Raw genomic sequence first — 19,063 nt, forward strand, 5'->3', positions numbered from 1 at the left:
GAATGTTTATAAATGTTTTAGTATATCTAGTAAAGATATTCTTTTGGGACTCGTCTAGTCATGGGACACTTTTTTGGGTCCCAAACTTTACCCTTTTATAGTGGTGTAGTTCTACTGTATTGACTAATTTCATATTGTTTGAAGGTTTGCATGGCGAAATCCAATGTTGATATAAAGTTTGCGGTACACCATGTATATTAGTTCTGAAAAGAACTGTTGAGTTTCTCGACGCTTCGATCAATATACTTTGATCATCCTCAGGAGTGAGAAATCAAAGCATTGATTGAGAGAACTTTTCAGAACTAATATATGTGGTGTATGACAAACGTTATATCAACTAATTTAATGTTACATCATTACATATTCTTTTAAACGTTTATATCAAATTTAAGTACATTATTTAACTGTTTTTTTAAGAACTATATTTGTTAAAATGATTGTATTTCTTATTTCAGTGCCTTAGTAACGGCGTATGAGAAAGCGAAGAAAAAGCATCAAAGTCGGCTGAAGAAACTGGAAGCGCAGATGTTGGCTATGGTTGAACGACACGACACACAGGTATGTTTTATATACATTATTACAATGGCGTTCCACTGTGTTTTTACTTGTTTTTATTTCAACCCTTTGTTTTTTCAAGATTTGTCATCAGTACCAGCCACTGTGGTTACGGCCTTCAATTTGAATTAATAAATCGGTCAATTTAAAAACTTCTTTCTTCTGGTATCACTTAAATAATAATGTATATATGTGACTCAATTTAAATAGATTAATGTTGTCAAATGGGTCACATTACGAATAATAAATATAATTTCAATCATTTTTTTCACTTATAAGATGTTTAATAAAATATATATTACAAATATATGACATTTACAGTTCAGACATTTTTGTAATTTAAATTAATTGTTTTGATCCTTGAACAAAAAAATTGAAAAGCATCAAATAGAAAAAGACATCCAAAGTACGGAAAAGCTAAAGCTTAAGTTGTCATGGAAATATGTGACAAGGCTAATGTTGTACGTTGAACTGTAATGTACTACAATGTGTCAGCATTATTCCATACAGGAATTCAGTAAGTTTACTAACTTGAATCAAAGATTGAAATAAATATACTTTGTTCATCATAAATGTGAACATTTACAATCATTTCTTGGCAAGATAAAACATGTTAACCCTTTCTCTGCGTATACCCGGTACTACCGGGTATAAACAGACGTCGTTGAAATACGTATACTCGGTAAAACCGGGTATGGGCAAAACAATGATTTAAGCGTATTTGCGTATAATATATAGCACCCTCTGTATTTTTTCGATGAACTTGAATATTTTTGCAAGTCATTAAATTACATACCTGTAATGACGTCACATGACGTCATCAATATGCAAATTACTTTTTTTTTTATACCTAACTGTAAACTAACCCTTTGCCCATCACACACCACAAAAATAATTACACAATTATCTCAATTAGTATTTTTTTGCAATTAATTAAAATATCATAGGTTTTTCTTAAATATATATTACGCACAGAGGTGGGAATAATGCTCCGCAGTGAAAGGGTTAATATACTTTTAATTTACTTATATAAACAAATATTTAATGGCAACATTTAAAAGTACTAGTCTAAACTTAAGATTATCACTTTAAACTGTAACTTTAATCCGTAAAAGAATAGCCATCATACCCATATGAGACATTTCTGAGAAGCTCAAACAAATGATGTCATACAATTTGAGTGATTTGTATATATCACTGGTATATTTTATTCAATTATTAAATTGTATACATAAAAAATACGTTCATAAAATTTAGCAGCAGAAAAAAATAAAAATTTTTCAGCTGAATTGCACTTTATGTTAACAGAAGAGGATTACAATAAAAAAAAAACACATTACAAATTTAACTCCTTAAGTAACTGTACTAAAATAAGGGACTAGTCTTGTAAATTTGTGGTGTGTGCAATTGTGCTTTATGATTTAATGTACCACAACATACATGAAGGGGTGGATGTCATGTGATGTCACTCGGATCGTAGATGACAGAACGCAAGCCAAATGGCGCAAAGGAACCCAAGCATTCCAAGTTCATAGGCCATCAAAATGACTTGAATTAAACATGACAGACAGTGGTTGTTTTATTGGCAGTTCTAAGCAAGTCAGTTAGGATTTTCGCAACATTTTAGCAAACTTTCATTTAGATACAGTCATCCTGTAGATAAGTCCACTCAACGTGTCATACTGGTGTCTAAGCTAATTATCTGTTTTATGATGAGAACTGCCTATTGACGTTTATTACCTTACACAAACTTCCTATTCTGATACATGTTTTGCACTTATTGTTTAAACACTATCAAATTCTACCTACTAAAAATAATGAGATTAAACTTTTTTATGGGAAGAAAAAGTACTCCAACTCCTATGGTTATGGTTTTGTCTATTAGGAATTTTCTCAGTCGTAAATAAATCTATCATGATTAACTTGCTAAATATGATTTACTCTATCATGATTAACTTTATCATGATTTACTCTATCATGATTTACTCTATCATGATTAACTTGCTAAATATGATTTACTTTATCATGATTTACTCTATCATGATTTACTCTATCATGAATAAAATGATTATCTATATCATGGTTAACTCTTTCTTCATTTACGTTATCATGATTATCTCTATCATGATTACCTCTATCATGATTAACTCTATCATGAATAAAATGATTATCTATATCATGCTTAACTCTTTCTTCATTTACGTTATCATGATATCTCTATCATGATTATCTCTATCATGATTACCTCTATCATGATTACCTCTATCATGATTATCTCTATCATGATTACCTCTATCATGATTAACTTAAATGTTTTGTTGCTTTTCAGGTACGAATGTTAAAGCAAAGGATTGCATTGTTGGAAGAAGAAAATCAATCATCTAGACGTCCACACAATGAAACATCACTATGACATTGCATGGTAACCTCTCTATGATCATATGGATTACATGATCATTTCACTATGACATTGCATGGTAACCTCTCTATGATCATATGGATTACATGATCATTTCACTATGACATTGCATGGTAACCTCTCTATGATCATATGGATTACATGATCATTTCACTATGACATTGAATTCCTGTAAACCATTGACATCTAGGAAATTAAATGAACATTTTTTCCACTTGTCATCAAAGACGACTGATTATTATACTATAAATTACTGTAAATATTGTTGATTTGCCGAGCGGTTTTATTTATATAGATTATATAAATAATTTAGGAAGCTCACCTACAGAATGTTTTATATATTTATTCGCTTTGATGTTAAGTACAACATTCATTTACTACAACTTTGATCAAAATTATCCAGTTGTATCACAGGAAATGACTTCTAGAATAAATAAAAATACCAGCGAAACAAAACCCCTTCCATTTTAACATTCTGCGAGCCTTTGTATTAAATACACATTGTATCTATTTATAGAATTGTAAAATATGTAAATATATTGCAAAGTACATGAGTAGGTCATAGGTTAAACATGGCATCAGCTGTTTATGACTTAAATGAACAAATTTATTAAAATATTTTATTTGTAAAATATAAAAGATTTATTTATAAAACCTAAAATGCCATGAATGATACAATGAAATGTAGTTAACATGAAGAAATAAGCATAGAACAATATATTGCAGTTTGTATAACAATTAGTACACTATTGAAATAAGTGCATATAGCAAAGGAAGAATAGACTACCTGCTACATGTTCAATTTGTAGACTTTTGAAAGTATATGTGAAAATGCGCTCTATTCAAACTGTTCTTCTCAAGATTGTTTAGTTTTTGCTTTAAGTTTACGTTCTCGGATAAGGACTATAAACCGTAGGTCCAGTGTACATCTGGCTCATGTGCACTTTAAAGAACCTAGTACATCTTTTGAGACGATTATTGGGTTACCCCGGTGTACTAGTTCATTCATACACACACACTGTTGTGGACAGACGTATTGGCGCCGTAGTTGGCTGCCGATGTCACAATGGGACCCTTAGTGGAGCAGTAGCCTTTAACTATGAAGTTTGCTCCTTAAAATAGAAGAAGAAGAAGAAGACATGTTTAATTTTCAATTTAAGCTTTAGTTTAACTCATAACAATGAAGATAATAATGTATTGTACAATATCTTTACTGTATTCATTTTGTAAAAGAAATCTTTGACATGATAACAAAATATAAATGCATAAACTGTATAGCAATGTTGGTCTCATTAATTTGCTATTTTTTGTAAAATCCTCAATTATGATGGCAATATTATTGCATAATAATTGAATTTAAAAAAGTGAATATTTTCGCCATTTAAAAAAAAATCCCTGTACTATAAGTACAGGTAAATTTTCGAATACTGACCTATAAGATGATAACACAATATATGCGCATAGAGAGCAACATTATTGCATAATAACTGAATTTTAAAAAGTCGATATTTTGGCAATTTTTGAAAAAATCCCTGAACACAGGGAAATTTTCGAAACTGACCAAATTTCGACCCTTTTAATTTTGACATAAATAGTTGACCAAATTTTGACACTTTTTTTGACATAACTGGTTACTATGACTCTATAAGATGATGATAACGCAATATATAGCAATATTATTGCATAATAATTGAATTTGAAAAAGTCGATATTTTGGCCATTTTTTAAAAAAATCCATGTACTATAATACAGGAAAATTTTCGAAAAATTAACAAATTTCGACCCTTTTATTTTTCGACATAAGTCGACTCTATAAGATGATAACGCAATATATGATCATATTATACAGCAATATTATTGCATAATAAATGAATTTGAAAAAGTCGATATTTTGGCCATTTTTGAAAAAATCCCTGTACAGGGAAATTTTTGAAAAATTACCAAATTTTGACCCTTTTATTTTTCGACATAACTGGTTACTATGACTCTTAAGATGATGATAACGCAATATATGATCATATATAGCAATATTATTGCATAATAAATTTGAAAAAGTCAATATTTTGGCCATTTTTGAAAAAATCCCTGTACTATATAGTACAGGGAAATTTTCGAAAAATTACCAAATTTCGACCCTTATATTTTTCGACATAAGTCGACTCTATAAGATGATGATAACACAATATATAGCAATATTATTGCATAATAATTGAATTTTAAAAAGTCTATGTTTTGGCCATTTAAACAAAAATCCATGTACAATAGTACAGGAAAATTTTCCAACTGACCAAATGTTGACACTTATTTTTTACATAACTGGTTACTATGACTCTATATAAGATGATGATAACGCAATATATGCGCATATATAGGCCTAGTAATATTTTTGCATAATAATTAAATTTTAAAGTCGATATTTTGGCAATTTAAAAAAAAATCATGTACTATAGTACAGGAAAATTTTCCAAAACTGACCAAATTTTGACCCTTTTATTTTTGACATAACTGGTTACTATGACTCTATAAGATGATGATAACGCAATATATGCGCATATATAGCAATATTATTGCATAATAATTGAATTTTAAAAAGTCGATATTTTGGCAAACATTTGAAGGAATAAAAAACACAATTTTTCTGTTGTTACAAAGATGGCACATTTAATTTCTAACAGCTGACTATTTACAGTGATTCTATGGGAGCGCTATCCCACAGATAAACGCTAACAAAATGATCAAGGCTTGTGCCAAAACCTACACAGTGCAAGAAACAAATCCCTCTTAGTCCCTTTTACTCCCAACAGGACTAAAAAAATACAATGATTACCTGACAATAAATTACAATTTCATTAGTAGCAAGTCAATTAGTACACAATCTGGTGCCATAAAGGGTCAGAGAGGGGTCAAAGTGACCAGAGGGGTCAAAGTGACCAGAGACCTCAAATAATTAATTAGAAGACATCATAATAATAACAAAAGGTATTTTCCACATCAACAGGAAAAAGAAAATCCCTGACTGGTGCTCCTAGGCAACGTATTATGAAAAAAATCTAAGCTACACTTAAAGAACAAATGAAAATAAAATATATAAAACTATTCTACAACCAGAATGCAAGTGACAATGCTGATAAAGAGTGTCACATGTGATGTCACACGTGATAAACATTTCTGGAATGATCAGATGACTAAGATAATATTCTATAAAGGTAACAAGGTATCCGTCAATCAAATGACTCGTTCACCACGGTTCTCATTAAAATTCAACAATTAACAAAACAATGATAAAATGTGCTCAGATTTTAAATTCTTCAAAATTAAGAATCAAATGATATAATATCTATCTTATTAAATGTCTATAAATAAGTAAATCTGTCACAAATGTTGATATAATCTTTAGTTTTTTACCAATTTAAGGGCACTATAAAATGCCATGTCACAGTATGAGGTCAAAGGTAAGTGACATTGGGTAAATGAGTCGTTCACCCTTACACGACAACAAGTGGTAAAATTAAGTTTTAAAATCAAGTTGTACTGAAACAAATAAAATTTGGGCTCATTTAGTACTTAATAGTTATTTACAATCTTTAAACCATTGTTAACACTATTTGTTAAAAAAATTCATGATAAACGTAATCAATTTCTAGAGTCATCAATGGAAATCTAAATAAAGTAAAGGGAAGACAAATGTATTTTACAACAAAAGGCATTATGGAATTGTGTTCCCCAAAGATTCAAGTTTATTGATTGTAAAGCTTAACCAAATTATACACGGGTGGTAAAACCAGGGGGTGGGGGTGTAATCTTAATCCTGCTCCCCTCAGTAAAAAGTAAAACCATGGGGTGGGGGTGTAATCTTAATTCTCTCCACCTCGGTAAAACTAAGTAAACACTACTGAACATTGAAAGCTTCCTAATGTGGTAGGTTGAAAGACGTACACTCCTAAATAATAAACAAATTTATTTTACGTTCCAGTGTTGAATAAAAAAGAGTTACGTAAACTCTCTTACTAAAAACATACCATTTTTTTTAATCAAGAAAAAATATTTTAAATCGATACATTTGATATACATTTTTGTTTGAAAATTATTCAAAATATAAACAGAGAGTGTAGCAATGAATGGCGGCAGTCATCAGACGTCTGATCCGACTACCGACATTATTCCAAAAAAAAATGGGGGGAGAAACAAACAAAAATGACAAACACCACGAATAATTATCAGCAAACGCTGACCACTGGTGGCGGGATAACGATCCAGAAGATAAAAACAATTTTAGTTTTTTTTTTTTGTAAATTTAATTATAAAAAGAGCATCCATAGTAGAAATGCCAACGGCATCTCTGAGCAGCACCAACAATGCTGTCCTCATCGACTCAAATTTCATCTTTAGAAAATAAGTTTGAAACGAGTGAATTCACGACGCGTCCCCATTCGTGTCATCCTCAAGTATTTATTAATATCTACATGTTTTCAAAACCAGTGAACATCCCTCGTAAAATGGCTACAAAATCTTTAATAAATAAGTCTTGTTCATGCTTATAAGTTGTCTTCGGGTGATATTTGATTAACGGACGTCTGCATAGGTTCACTGGTGCGGAGCAACTCCAGTGATCCTGCAGGCGGCATATTAGTGACTGTTGCTGAGGATGATGGAGGTATCGTTGATAGATCGAGGCCATGGTGAATGCCGTATTCGTTGAGTTGTTGTTGTAGATGGCTTGATGGCTGATGTCCTAGATTGTCCATGAGTTCATTATAACCTCTCATTAAGCTACTTACAAGACTAGAAGAACCTGAAAAACAAAGTACTATATTTAAATATGCATGAATCCAAAGAGGTGATATTAATTATTTAAAATAAGTAGCTACTAACAAAACTGTAAAAAAAAACCACTGGATCTGTCTGTATCTAGTGGTAGATGTACCCCCTAGCCTCAATAGCTAGCAGGCACTGCTTTACTACTTGTCAATATTTTAACCTTTATATGACATTTTAATATTAATTTTGCATTGTATTTTATAATCTTATGTCATACTGTTTGTATTATTATTATATTATTATTTTAATTTCATTTTTATATTGATATCTGTGACAAGCAAGAGACATTTCAAACCACTATGTTTGACCAAATATATATATAAAAATAACATCTTTACCACAACATACCATATAAAAAAGTATTTAAAATCAGTTCCAACATTTTTTTTTCATGTATCTTTTACTACTATATTTATCTTTTATGTATTTTCTATATATCCTTGAATATATACTACATACTAAAAGAAAAATAGAGAGAAAAGCTTGGAACTTACCTACCTTGGAGGCCATGCTGGGGTCCAAGGTGGTCACTGGTTGGCCCTAGACCACGATTTGGCAATTCATCTACTTTTTCTTCTTCTCGTCTTTTAAGGCACGCTGCTTTGGGGTTTAAATTGCGATCTGGGGAGAACAATTGTTAGAATAAATTGTTGAACTGAAATTAACAATGCTTTAAAAAAGGGATAAGAATTAAGAGCTGGATTAAACTCTGAGCCATGTATACAAAGTTAACTTTTGATCGGACAACTTTTAAAAAAATACTTCAAATGTATAATGATCCTTTAGTCATCAACAGAGCAATCTTAAGCCCTGTCTACACTAGTTTGATGTGCCCAAATATGGTAGTAATATGCTTAAATATGGTATGTGGTATGGTATGACATCATCATATGGGCACATCACATTTTTTTCACATAAAGTTTATTAGTGTAAACAGAGCTTTAGGGAAAAAATGGTAATTTATAGGTAATATGTATTTATAAATTTACCTCTAACTTGTGTTTCTAGGCTGGTTATAACATTGACAGCTTGGTGAAGTATTAGGAGCTTTGTTTGTGCCTTATCTGTATTTAGGTGTAACTGACACATGCGACCCAACTCTTTGAATGCTTCATTAATATCTCGAACTCGGATTCTTTCTCTAGCGTTGTTTGCGCTTCTTCGCTCTTTTTCCTTCTCTTGCTTCGGGGGTGCTTCTTCCAGATCATCCGTAGTTCTACGAAAAAAAAAATAATGGAATGTTACTGATATGCAGGTATTCCTACCTATACATTGTTTCATACTGTACTCTTACTCTTATACTTGTGTATCATACTAAAGTATAGCCATCCTGTTAACATGTAGTTATTGTTCTAATATGAACCGGAAAACCATTCATATTTATTTTATTTATTATTTAATTTGGATTTATATAGCGCTTTTCCAAGTGACCAAAGCGCTGTACAATTGATAATACTATATACCCAACTAATACTTACAAAAACAAATATAGAAAAAGAAACGAAAATACAAAAATATATATATATATATATAAAAACTATGAGGGCCTATAAAAAAAGTTACCATAAATAACACCTCTCTTTAAGCTCTGTCTACACTATCAAACTTTATGCGACAAAAAATATGATGTGCCCATATATGGACATGATGATGTCATATCACTACCATATTTTGGCATATCGCTACCATAGTTGGGTACATCACACTTTTTTGTCAAACCAGTTTGATAGTGTAGACAGAGCTTAAGGGTTTTTTTTCCTTAAACAATATTTCATACTAGAATATCTTACCGTTTTTTTGTTTTTCCTGAATTACTTGAACGACCATTATCACTTTTATTGTCGTCTGGTTTGGTTATATCCATTTTTTCCTCTTTCTTGGGTTTGGCGCCAATTGATTTCGTTTTTACCTTCTCAATCTTTAATCCGTCTCCTTGGTCATGTCCCATCAAGTCATTCTGTACTGCTGCAAATAATCACATATAGACATTCATTAAATATTTACCGACTGATTTCATTGACGCCAACATAACATAAAGGATTTAAAACAATTTAAAAATGTATACATGTATACTAAAATAAAATTGTCATAATTTTATTTTACCATTTTTAGAAGAAAAAAAAACAACACCAGCTTTTAATTCAATTACATTTTCCAAATGTTAAATAAGTTAAAACCAATTAGATTCAATGTAGAAAAAGCGAATTCATATAATATTCTACATACATTCTGGAACCATATAAAAGGTATGATAGAGAGGTGAAAAATTCTCGATTTGATTGACAGCTACCTGAGAATATTAAATCACCTGCTGTAGTCTAGGTTAATGGCTTTAGATGAAAGAAGCCTACCAACGCAGGTAAGAAAAAGAGCATCACCATTAGGATGGGTATGTCATCCCCGTGCCTAACCTTATCACCTTTCTCATTCCAATCAAGCCCACATTTCTACCCTATCACACTCAATTGGCATATAATGATGCTGGTAATCTTGAATTTAGGACGCACCTTCGTCATCGACTACTCATTAAAGTCTTTAAACTCATCGTGCGCTTTGCAAGTGAGTTGACCGCTGTTTAGTGACGTTTATATGACACATGTCCAGGTTATTATCCTCTGCCCAGGAGTTTTAACTTCTATATTAGGAAGATGCTATTGCAAAGGTTGCCATGCCAACTTAACTCTACCTTCAAATCTAACTTACAACTCATCTCGGGTACATCAGTGGGATTATCGCCCGACCTATATTAAGAGTTTTTTTTTTCGCTCCAAGAGGAATATGTACATTTAATTATTATTTTGAAATAAAACAGAAAGTGATAAGTAGACCACCATTTTGACCCATGAGTCAGCTGTCCACTAAGGTCCTACTGTATTACATTGACCGCTGACCTAATTCTAACCCAGGGAGAAGCAGGGGAATGAAGATATGGGCAAATTAATCCACAATTAGGCTACTGAACCCAGCCAAGATGAAATTGCAAATTTAATTTTATACAACATGGTATACAGTGGGTAAATGACTATAGGTCCACTGATGGAACTTAAAGTATAGTAACAAAACTGCAGTACAGTATGAAGCTCACAAAAAATGTGATATGCCCATATATGGACATGATGATGTCATATCACTACCATATTTGGGTATACTGTATCACTACCATATTTGGGTATACTACTACCATATTTGGCCACATCACACTTTTTGTCAAACTAGTTTGACAGTGTAGACAGAGCTTTACTAATCTTTATTCTATAGATCCATATTACAAGAGGCATCCTAGATATCAAGATATTTGAATGTCAAACATAAAAAACCATGCATGTTACAAGTCAATACTGTAGTTTCAATTTGGAACTTTTTTTTCTAATGTGAGGACATTTTAATAGGTTTACTCAAAGGATATGCCTAATTTGAGCTTAATTTAATTTTCAAGTGACTGATAACCAAGTAGATTGGAAAAAGAATCTTTTAACACCTATCAAAGGCAGACCTGCTGACTTCATTTCGTTAATTTTACTCAATGACTGCAGATTAAAAGGTGAATTTTGTAGTAGTACTTCCAAAGAAATGTACACAATAACAGGAATATTCAGTTTAAATCTTCACTTAATATTTAATTTAGTTTTGGGGAAAACAGCTAAAATATAAATTTTCTAAGAAAAAGTTTAGTGTTTAAATGAATCGCATGTTACTGTTACTATTTGCCTTGAACTTAGAGGATGTAATATTAAGTACATTTTGTAGTTTACATTAAAAAAAACATTGTTTATAAATCTAAAAAAGTATTGAAAAATAATCATTTTTTTGGGTTATTTAATTTACAAGTACTGTATCTCTACAAAGCATAAACATGAAAAATACAGATTAATAAAATCAGACTTTAAATATATTTCTTTTTGTAGTTTTAATGAAGTAAATTTTCCAATTTCTGTTGAAAGTGGATACCGTAACTATTAGGTGACATTAGAATGGCTTATTAAAAAAAAATGTTGAGAATTATTTTTTCAGGGGCACAATACATCTTTAATGACAATATAAATTATCTTAGATGATGACACTTCATCAATTTAAAAACAATCATGTTCTTTTGTGTCCTTTACAACATCCAATTATTTTATTTTATCTATTGTGCGATATTAACACAACACGTCTTTTACTGAGTACTGCTACTAAAGAAACAGTTTGTTTTGAAAGCAGCAAGGATTAAAAGCATCGCTAGAATTCAAACGTGTTATAAAAATAAACTATCGAGCTTCAACATATCTCAAGTAATGTAAATCCTTATCAACAGGCTAATTAAACTCGTCACTGATATACAATAAAACCTCAAAATAAATCATCCCGTTGGAGGACAAGATAAGAACAAAGGCGGTTACGGTTTTACAACATTTTTCCATCATTATTTTTCGATGTGCAAATGAAATTGTTCTCAGAAAAAGATGATCATATACACGCTTGCCATAAACAGCTAGTATTGGGGATTATATATAAATTGAAACTTAAAGGATGTGATGATTTTTACTTTTTACTAGTGATATCTTTGGGGCAGGACACCCACCATGCACTGACCAGCTGGACAACATATGACCGCTGGAATTAGACCAAAAGATCATGGAGTGCACTAGATATTAAATGGTTTGATCTATATAGGATTAATTTCATCCCATGATATGGTCTGTGTATGTACATACACGTATGGATTACATTGCTAAAATAACAGATGATAGATAGAACTACCAAAGACCAAGAATACTATTTTATAGGTTAAAGATAATTTAATATAGAACAATAGGTTTGGTTTAAATCTGTCTGATACCTACTGAACGGTACCCACAAAACAAATTGACCAACTTTGAGTAATAATTTAAATTATGATATTCAAAAATTTAAAGATTCATGTAATTTATTTTTTAGGATCTAAGATTTCGTTTAAGCATTAATTCAATTACAGAGGAACTTTCATTTTTATGGATATGTAATTTGAGAACTCCATCAACGTTTTCCATCAATATATAAAAGCTTTCCGGAGAACCATCCATTTAAAACCAATCATTTCCTTATTGCTAGTAAAATGAAAGATTCCCAGGCTACAGTACTGACTGACCTCTATCGTGTAAACATAACATTCATATCAAATAATTATGTTCATTTTATAAACATGTCCGCAATGAACAAATATGTAGTACTGTACAGTAATACGGAGTTGTACAAGCATAATTCAATGTCACTAAGATATACATATTAAAAGATTTCCAAGATATTTTAAAATAGATATCAGAAAGTAGGTCATAATTTAATTTTAGCTGCCAAAAAAGGTGGGGGGAGGGGGCAGCGCATGTGCCCCTAGCACACCCCTTGGATCCATCCCTGATTTTTAAGAATTTGATTGAGAACGCCATTCTAACCTACACTCTGAATTATAAAAATCTAAAGCTCTGTCTACACTATCAAACTAGTGTGACAAAAGAAGTGTGCCCAAATATGGTAGTGATATGCCCAAATATGACATCATCATATCCATATATGGGCACATCACATTTTTGTTGTCACAGAAAGTGTAGACAAGGCTTTAGAATTAATTTAACGATCAGTGAATTTCAAGTAATACAGTAGAGTTTCAGGGAGTTGTTATTAGAATAACAACTCCCTGAGAGTTTATAGCGTTTTAATAATCACATTAGACTAATCATCGAATCATCTGTCATAATTCTTAATTAATCAGCCAAACGAAATGTGTCTGAAATAAACAAACACTTGCAAGAGATAAATTAATAGACATAATATACTTACAGCTGAATGGTTGTTGAGGTTGTGCTATTTCTGATGGTGGGAGAGGAGCGCCAGACATTGCATTGCGATGATTGTCGGGTACAGATGAAGGAGGTCCACCCTGTCAATAAACAAAACAACAAATTAGCATAAAATGTATTATGTTCATTTCATTGATATGCTTTTTTGTTAGCTCCAATTTTCTATTGGTAAATAAAGAAAGAATTAATGAGAATGTTGTCAGTTTTAAAAACTAACTAATCAAAGCAACAATTATTAATGACACATTTCATAAGAAATATGTAAATTTGAGAAAAAAAATTTATAAAAGTGACTGATTATGTGACAACCTGAAATGTGCATTGACTTGTCACATGTCAGCGATAAATATCAGTCCAAATCAAAAATGAAATATCACATTGAATGGTCAATAAGAGTTTTAATTTCCATCAGATAAAATTTGAAATCTCGGAAGAATTTAAGTATGAAACCTAATAACTTTTAAAACTTCATTATTTTATGATAACATAATTATTCTACATTATATAAAATGACTGACATAACTATATTTCTAATTGGTGCATTTTTTAACTTGCATAATTAAAGGAGATTGTCATAGACTTGGACATGGCAGATGATAAAGACAAGACAAGGTAGGTAGATAATAAAGAAATAAAGCAGAACAACGTTAAATAGAAAGCTAAGGAATAACAGAAAGATTTGTAAAGTAATTCTTACAACAAAATTATACATCTTATGAGGAAGATTTGCACTCTGTTCACTTCGCCAAGTCCTACCCTCCACATTCAAAACAATCAATAAATTACCTTTTAACATTTTACATATTTTAGTGTAGACTGTAAGAAGATGCTGGTAACAAATTGGGCAGAGCTATGACTGCAGGAATGCTAAATGTTTAGCAATTTTTTACAAAACTTTAAACAAGTACACTTGATAAAATAACCAAAAGACAATTTAAGTGCATTACTGGGAATCATCCGAGTAATAAAGCATCGTTGAACTTTGGAAAAAAAGGTATGCAAGCAAATTTATTTATAGCTTGAACTTAAACAGGCTTTATACAATTTTGTTAAAAGTATTTTTTTAATTTGGCTGTAGCAACAACAATAAGATTCACATTCTAAAAATATAGTTCCTAAATTTTTGACAAAATGACTCTTATATACAAATAGTGTAGTGATTGTTTGGCATCCTTACAAGCACGTAGAGCATAGGGGAAGCTAACAAGAAGAAACTTATTTAAAACAATCAATTTGTAGATATTACAGACAAATATACAGCTTGACAGGATGAAATCACTAATACATGCAGCTGAAGAGATTTCAAAATCTTCTGCTAACAGCTCGCAAAAACAGCTGAAAAGAACATCTGAAATCCAGACAAGTATTTAAAATTAGAATGATAGAATAGCAGGTGGATTACCATCATCTCAGGATAGAAGCTGTAATAGTGCGTCTCTGCAGGTGTCATGCCGTATGGGCTTGCGTACAAATGGTTTGGGTTCCACATACTGTCTGCTTGATACTCGGATATCGTATATCAAAATGCTGCTACCCGGCGGTTCTTCGTGGCTACCCTCGTCGCTCACTCTTTACTTCGACTTCCACGAGAACTAGCAATCGTAGACAGGACCACAAAACAGTAAAAATCGTACTAAATCCTTTGCAAACTAGCAGCGTGTAATATCTCCCAAGGCGGAAGTCGAATTGGAGAGAGCATGCTAGAGAATCGCTCTTATACTGGCGTGGAAGAACGTGATGTCACGTCGAGCGTATGGTGTATATTCAAATAATTCACATTAGACAGCTGGGTACGTGTTGAAAGCAGTGTTCAAGAGACGAACAAGAAAAGTTGACAGCGACGTAAAAGGCAAATTTGACAGCATGTGCTTGGTATCTATCCGCAGACTGTTAGCCGAGTTTGACAAACCCCAGTCGTCCTTTTTTTTTGCCTACATTCAAGTGTGAAACCGTTTTCCTACTACTCTACTGTTGAAGTATTGCTATTTCCCTGGCGGATCTTACCAGAAATGAAGGCTCGAAAACAAACCCAACGATTTAGTAGTAATTTCCTGCCTTTGCTGGCCTTCAACCACGATCTTAGATATATTCACCTACAACTTTCTTTAAAGGAAGTACTCTGCTAGTAATCATATGAATCTAACCTAGCGACCACATAGCCAGCATTCATTAATGAACTCTAATATCGGCTAATTCAAATCTAAAAAACATTATCGTTCTATTTTCTATTTTACATTCAACCAAAATAGTAAACTTTCTTTTGTTCTGAGAAAAGACATAATCTTAGCAAATTCGTATTAAATTAAATTTAAAAGACGCTAAATATTGTTTCTATATTGTTTTTGTTATTTTTGTTAATATCCAACAATTTAATCTTTGTTTTACATAATTATATTGATGGCCTTGTGTGGCCAAGATGTATGTACCAATTTCAAACTAACCAATCAGAACGGTTCTAACACTTTAATATCAATGGCATCCTCAATGCTATTGAATCAAGTACAAACCAAATTTATTTCCGATTGCTGTTCTTCTAACTGCAACCACATGGTCTAGTACCTGACGTAACTATGGTTAAAGGTCTATTAATTGGGATTCGGTAATTAATGACAGAATACACTGAGCTGGCTTAAGAAGCCGACTTTACAAATTAGCCCTGATAAATCCGCAAGGATCAGTCAATTCAATATGATGTCAAGGGTTATTGTAAACACATGGATATGTTTGGAAATTGCTCAATAAAATAACTATATTGTACTACCACCTTGTATACTGTATAATGTATTGTAAATAGATAGATAATACCATGTAATCTGACAATATAATGTAAATGTTGTCACCGATAATAACGTAATATAGATAACATTTTTTCATAAAGTTATTGTGATTTTTAGGATTAACTATTGACTGCAGGAGGTGAATCTATCCATAGTATACTAACACCATCAATTGAAAAAATACTTGCAGGCAGCAGGGGGTAATTCAGTAAAGTGAATGATGGAAGGGCAAAATAACAGCAGGGGTAATTCTGTCTAGCAAATGATAGAATAGCAAAGCAGCATGAAGGTACTGGGTGTTTGATACGATCATGCCCACAGCAGTCGTCGGATCACAAAAACTGATTCATACGTTTAAGTTCATTCGCCTATGGTTTCGTCGTCGTACTAAAAATATTTTGATATATAATTTTTAATATTACAAAAATGGTTTAATGTAACAACCAAAACAATTTAAGGAATATTTAAATCGATTTTAGTTGATACAATCTGTTATAAAAGGTTCATGATATTTAGAGAGACTCAGCACAATCTGTGAAAGCACACAAAGTGACATCCACCAGGTTGACTTACCATGTGAGGATGGTCAACACCATATTGTGCCGGATGACCGTAAGGATGGGAAATGCCGGGTGGCAGACCAGAACTGGAATGTGGGGGTAATCCGTTCATCATTTCCGGTGGCATGCCGGGTGCCATTGGATTCATCCCTTGTCCTTGTGTTGCGTGTCTTTGTAAAACATGAATAGCATCATTTAAGCATTCTTCCATTCGACTCTGAAAAATATAATTTGATAATTAAATTTAACTAAATTCTAATTATGCTTTTAAGTGTGTTTTATAAATCATTATTTTGTATGTTTGTTAAACCACATTTTACAATTTAGGTTTTGTGAAATAATGTGTTTGTACTATTATATATAAATTTTTGTTATTGCTATTTACCAATCTTCTAGAAAATTTTATCTGTTGTTATTTTATGATGATGATGATGGTGATAATTGAGAAATAAAGTATTTCAGAATTGAGTATTATCAAAACATTAGCAATCTGTATCTTCATGTCCATGTGTTTAATTTAAATCAACAACATTGTTTTAAATAATTTCATCATTTTGACAGTTAATTATCACAATCATTAAATGTTTTTTTTGTTAAAATTTGATTGTGGTAATTTTGATCAATTTCCAATGCCTTCAGGCTGTATACAGATGGCATGTAACAACCAGCTATGGTGTCAAAGCAATTGACAAACACACACTTAAAACAGAATGCACCCCTTACACCAGTTCACACCTGTTAATTCCCCCCTCATACCATTTGATAGCGCCTGTCACATTGCCCCTTCACGCCGTTGGTTAACGCCACCTGTTAATCCACCACACTACTATCTGTTAATGTTCGGTGACGAATTGTAAATGCGTGAACTGTCGGCACGTGTTGTTCAACACTTACGCACTTGTGAATTTTCACATGTAAAAATTGACAGTGTGTATAATCTATTTATACTAACTACAGCGGCCTTATAACCTGTTAGAGGACAGGCCGCAGTACATCATAGCTTACTTATACCAAACCTGCTGACCTGTTAACCCAATAAAAATAATCTCTGAATCATGTTTCTAATAATTCCAGAGCAAAGTATTCCAGTCATTTCAATTTGTTTTATTTATTGACGATAAAACGTCAGAAGAAATGAGTTTGCGACAAAAAGAAAGCCATAAAAAAGCGTAACATTAATAAACATAATAATACGAATATAACATTAAGCGTCATAAACAAAAGGATTATCTTTTACTGTTATGAGTTGAATTGTTTATAAAAACCAAATAAAGAATCCAAATAGAAAGGAACATTGTTTAAACATCTTTTATAATGCTTTGTGACTTGCCGAAATTTATAGGCCATTTTCAAACAAAGTAAAATATAATTTTATAGGCCTAATATTGCTTTTTAATATTGAATATTTGTAAATATTTTAAATATTATACTGTACAACCAGAGTTAATATATTAATAAATGTATTGTACATTTATCTGTAAAATTTGTTTTTCAACAATTTATAAGAAATACTACTAGTTACCCTAATCAGATTATACACTGATGTAGAAGTACCAAACGAATATACTTCATTGGAAGCCATGGATAGCTAGCCCTTGGCTGTTTGCATCTTATAAAGGATCCAAAGCTTGTTTTTATTACTAGCGTAGGGCCTAGTAGAGTCCATTCTAATAACTAGCAGCCCAGCATGAAGTAGGCTGGCCAAACCTAGCAAACACGGCCATCCTTCCCTTTGGGTTTTAGCCCAGACAGGTGTCAAAATAGCCAGCAGCCTGGGAAATGAGTATAGGGTATAGAATAGCCAATATTTATCTGCTAGAAATACTCTCATGTGACTTCCAGTAGTAAATAGAGCAGAGAGTGAAAGTACTATTATTTCTATGTGTTTGTAACATTCTACAATTCTACCTTAAAATCCTTTTACTCACAATTTGTTTTAAAAAGTATTGTTGTTTAGACTATTTTATTATAGATGATTATGATACTATCTAAAAACTGGCAAAGCTACAGTTCAACAATTAGATGAATTATGGGTAAATTTGGAATTTATAAATCACGTCAATATGGTCTTATGGAACAGCATCTGCATAATTAGCAGAAAAAGTTACGACTTCATTGACA

At 31.8% G+C, this 19,063-nt stretch overlaps 2 protein-coding genes across 10 annotated transcripts in view; one reads left to right on the forward strand and one right to left on the reverse strand.

Moving 5' to 3' along the window:
- Nucleotides 1-4,355, forward strand: part of LOC140040935 (colorectal mutant cancer protein-like) — a 92,799-nt gene extending 88,444 nt beyond the window's left edge. For 2 of the 4 annotated variants that reach the window (XM_072087223.1, XM_072087222.1), the window contains 2 exons: nt 456-558; nt 2,885-4,353. In XM_072087223.1, coding sequence (XP_071943324.1) covers nt 456-558; nt 2,885-2,968 — 187 coding nt within the window. In that variant the 3' untranslated portion in view covers nt 2,969-4,353. Of the gene's footprint in view, nt 1-455; nt 559-2,884 lie in introns of all 4 variants that reach the window. The other 2 variants (XM_072087221.1, XM_072087224.1) reach the window with 2 other exon arrangements.
- Nucleotides 4,356-5,607: 1,252 nt separating this feature from the next.
- LOC140040937 (transcription factor 12-like) overlaps nt 5,608-19,063 on the reverse strand; it is a 91,460-nt gene continuing 78,004 nt past the window's right edge. For 4 of the 6 annotated variants that reach the window (XM_072087226.1, XM_072087225.1, XM_072087231.1 and 1 more), the window contains 6 exons: nt 16,956-17,159; nt 13,586-13,685; nt 9,583-9,757; nt 8,782-9,008; nt 8,291-8,413; nt 5,608-7,766 (listed from right to left, as the gene is read on the reverse strand). In XM_072087226.1, the coding sequence (XP_071943327.1) occupies nt 7,510-7,766; nt 8,291-8,413; nt 8,782-9,008; nt 9,583-9,757; nt 13,586-13,685; nt 16,956-17,159 (1,086 nt within the window). In that variant the 3' untranslated portion in view covers nt 5,608-7,509. Of the gene's footprint in view, nt 7,767-8,286; nt 8,414-8,781; nt 9,009-9,582; nt 9,758-13,585; nt 13,686-16,955; nt 17,160-19,063 lie in introns of all 6 variants that reach the window. The other 2 variants (XM_072087228.1, XM_072087229.1) reach the window with 2 other exon arrangements.

The sequence above is a fragment of the Antedon mediterranea genome, chromosome 2, assembly GCF_964355755.1.
Source record: "Antedon mediterranea chromosome 2, ecAntMedi1.1, whole genome shotgun sequence".
Taxonomy (NCBI): Eukaryota; Metazoa; Echinodermata; class Crinoidea; order Comatulida; family Antedonidae; genus Antedon; species Antedon mediterranea.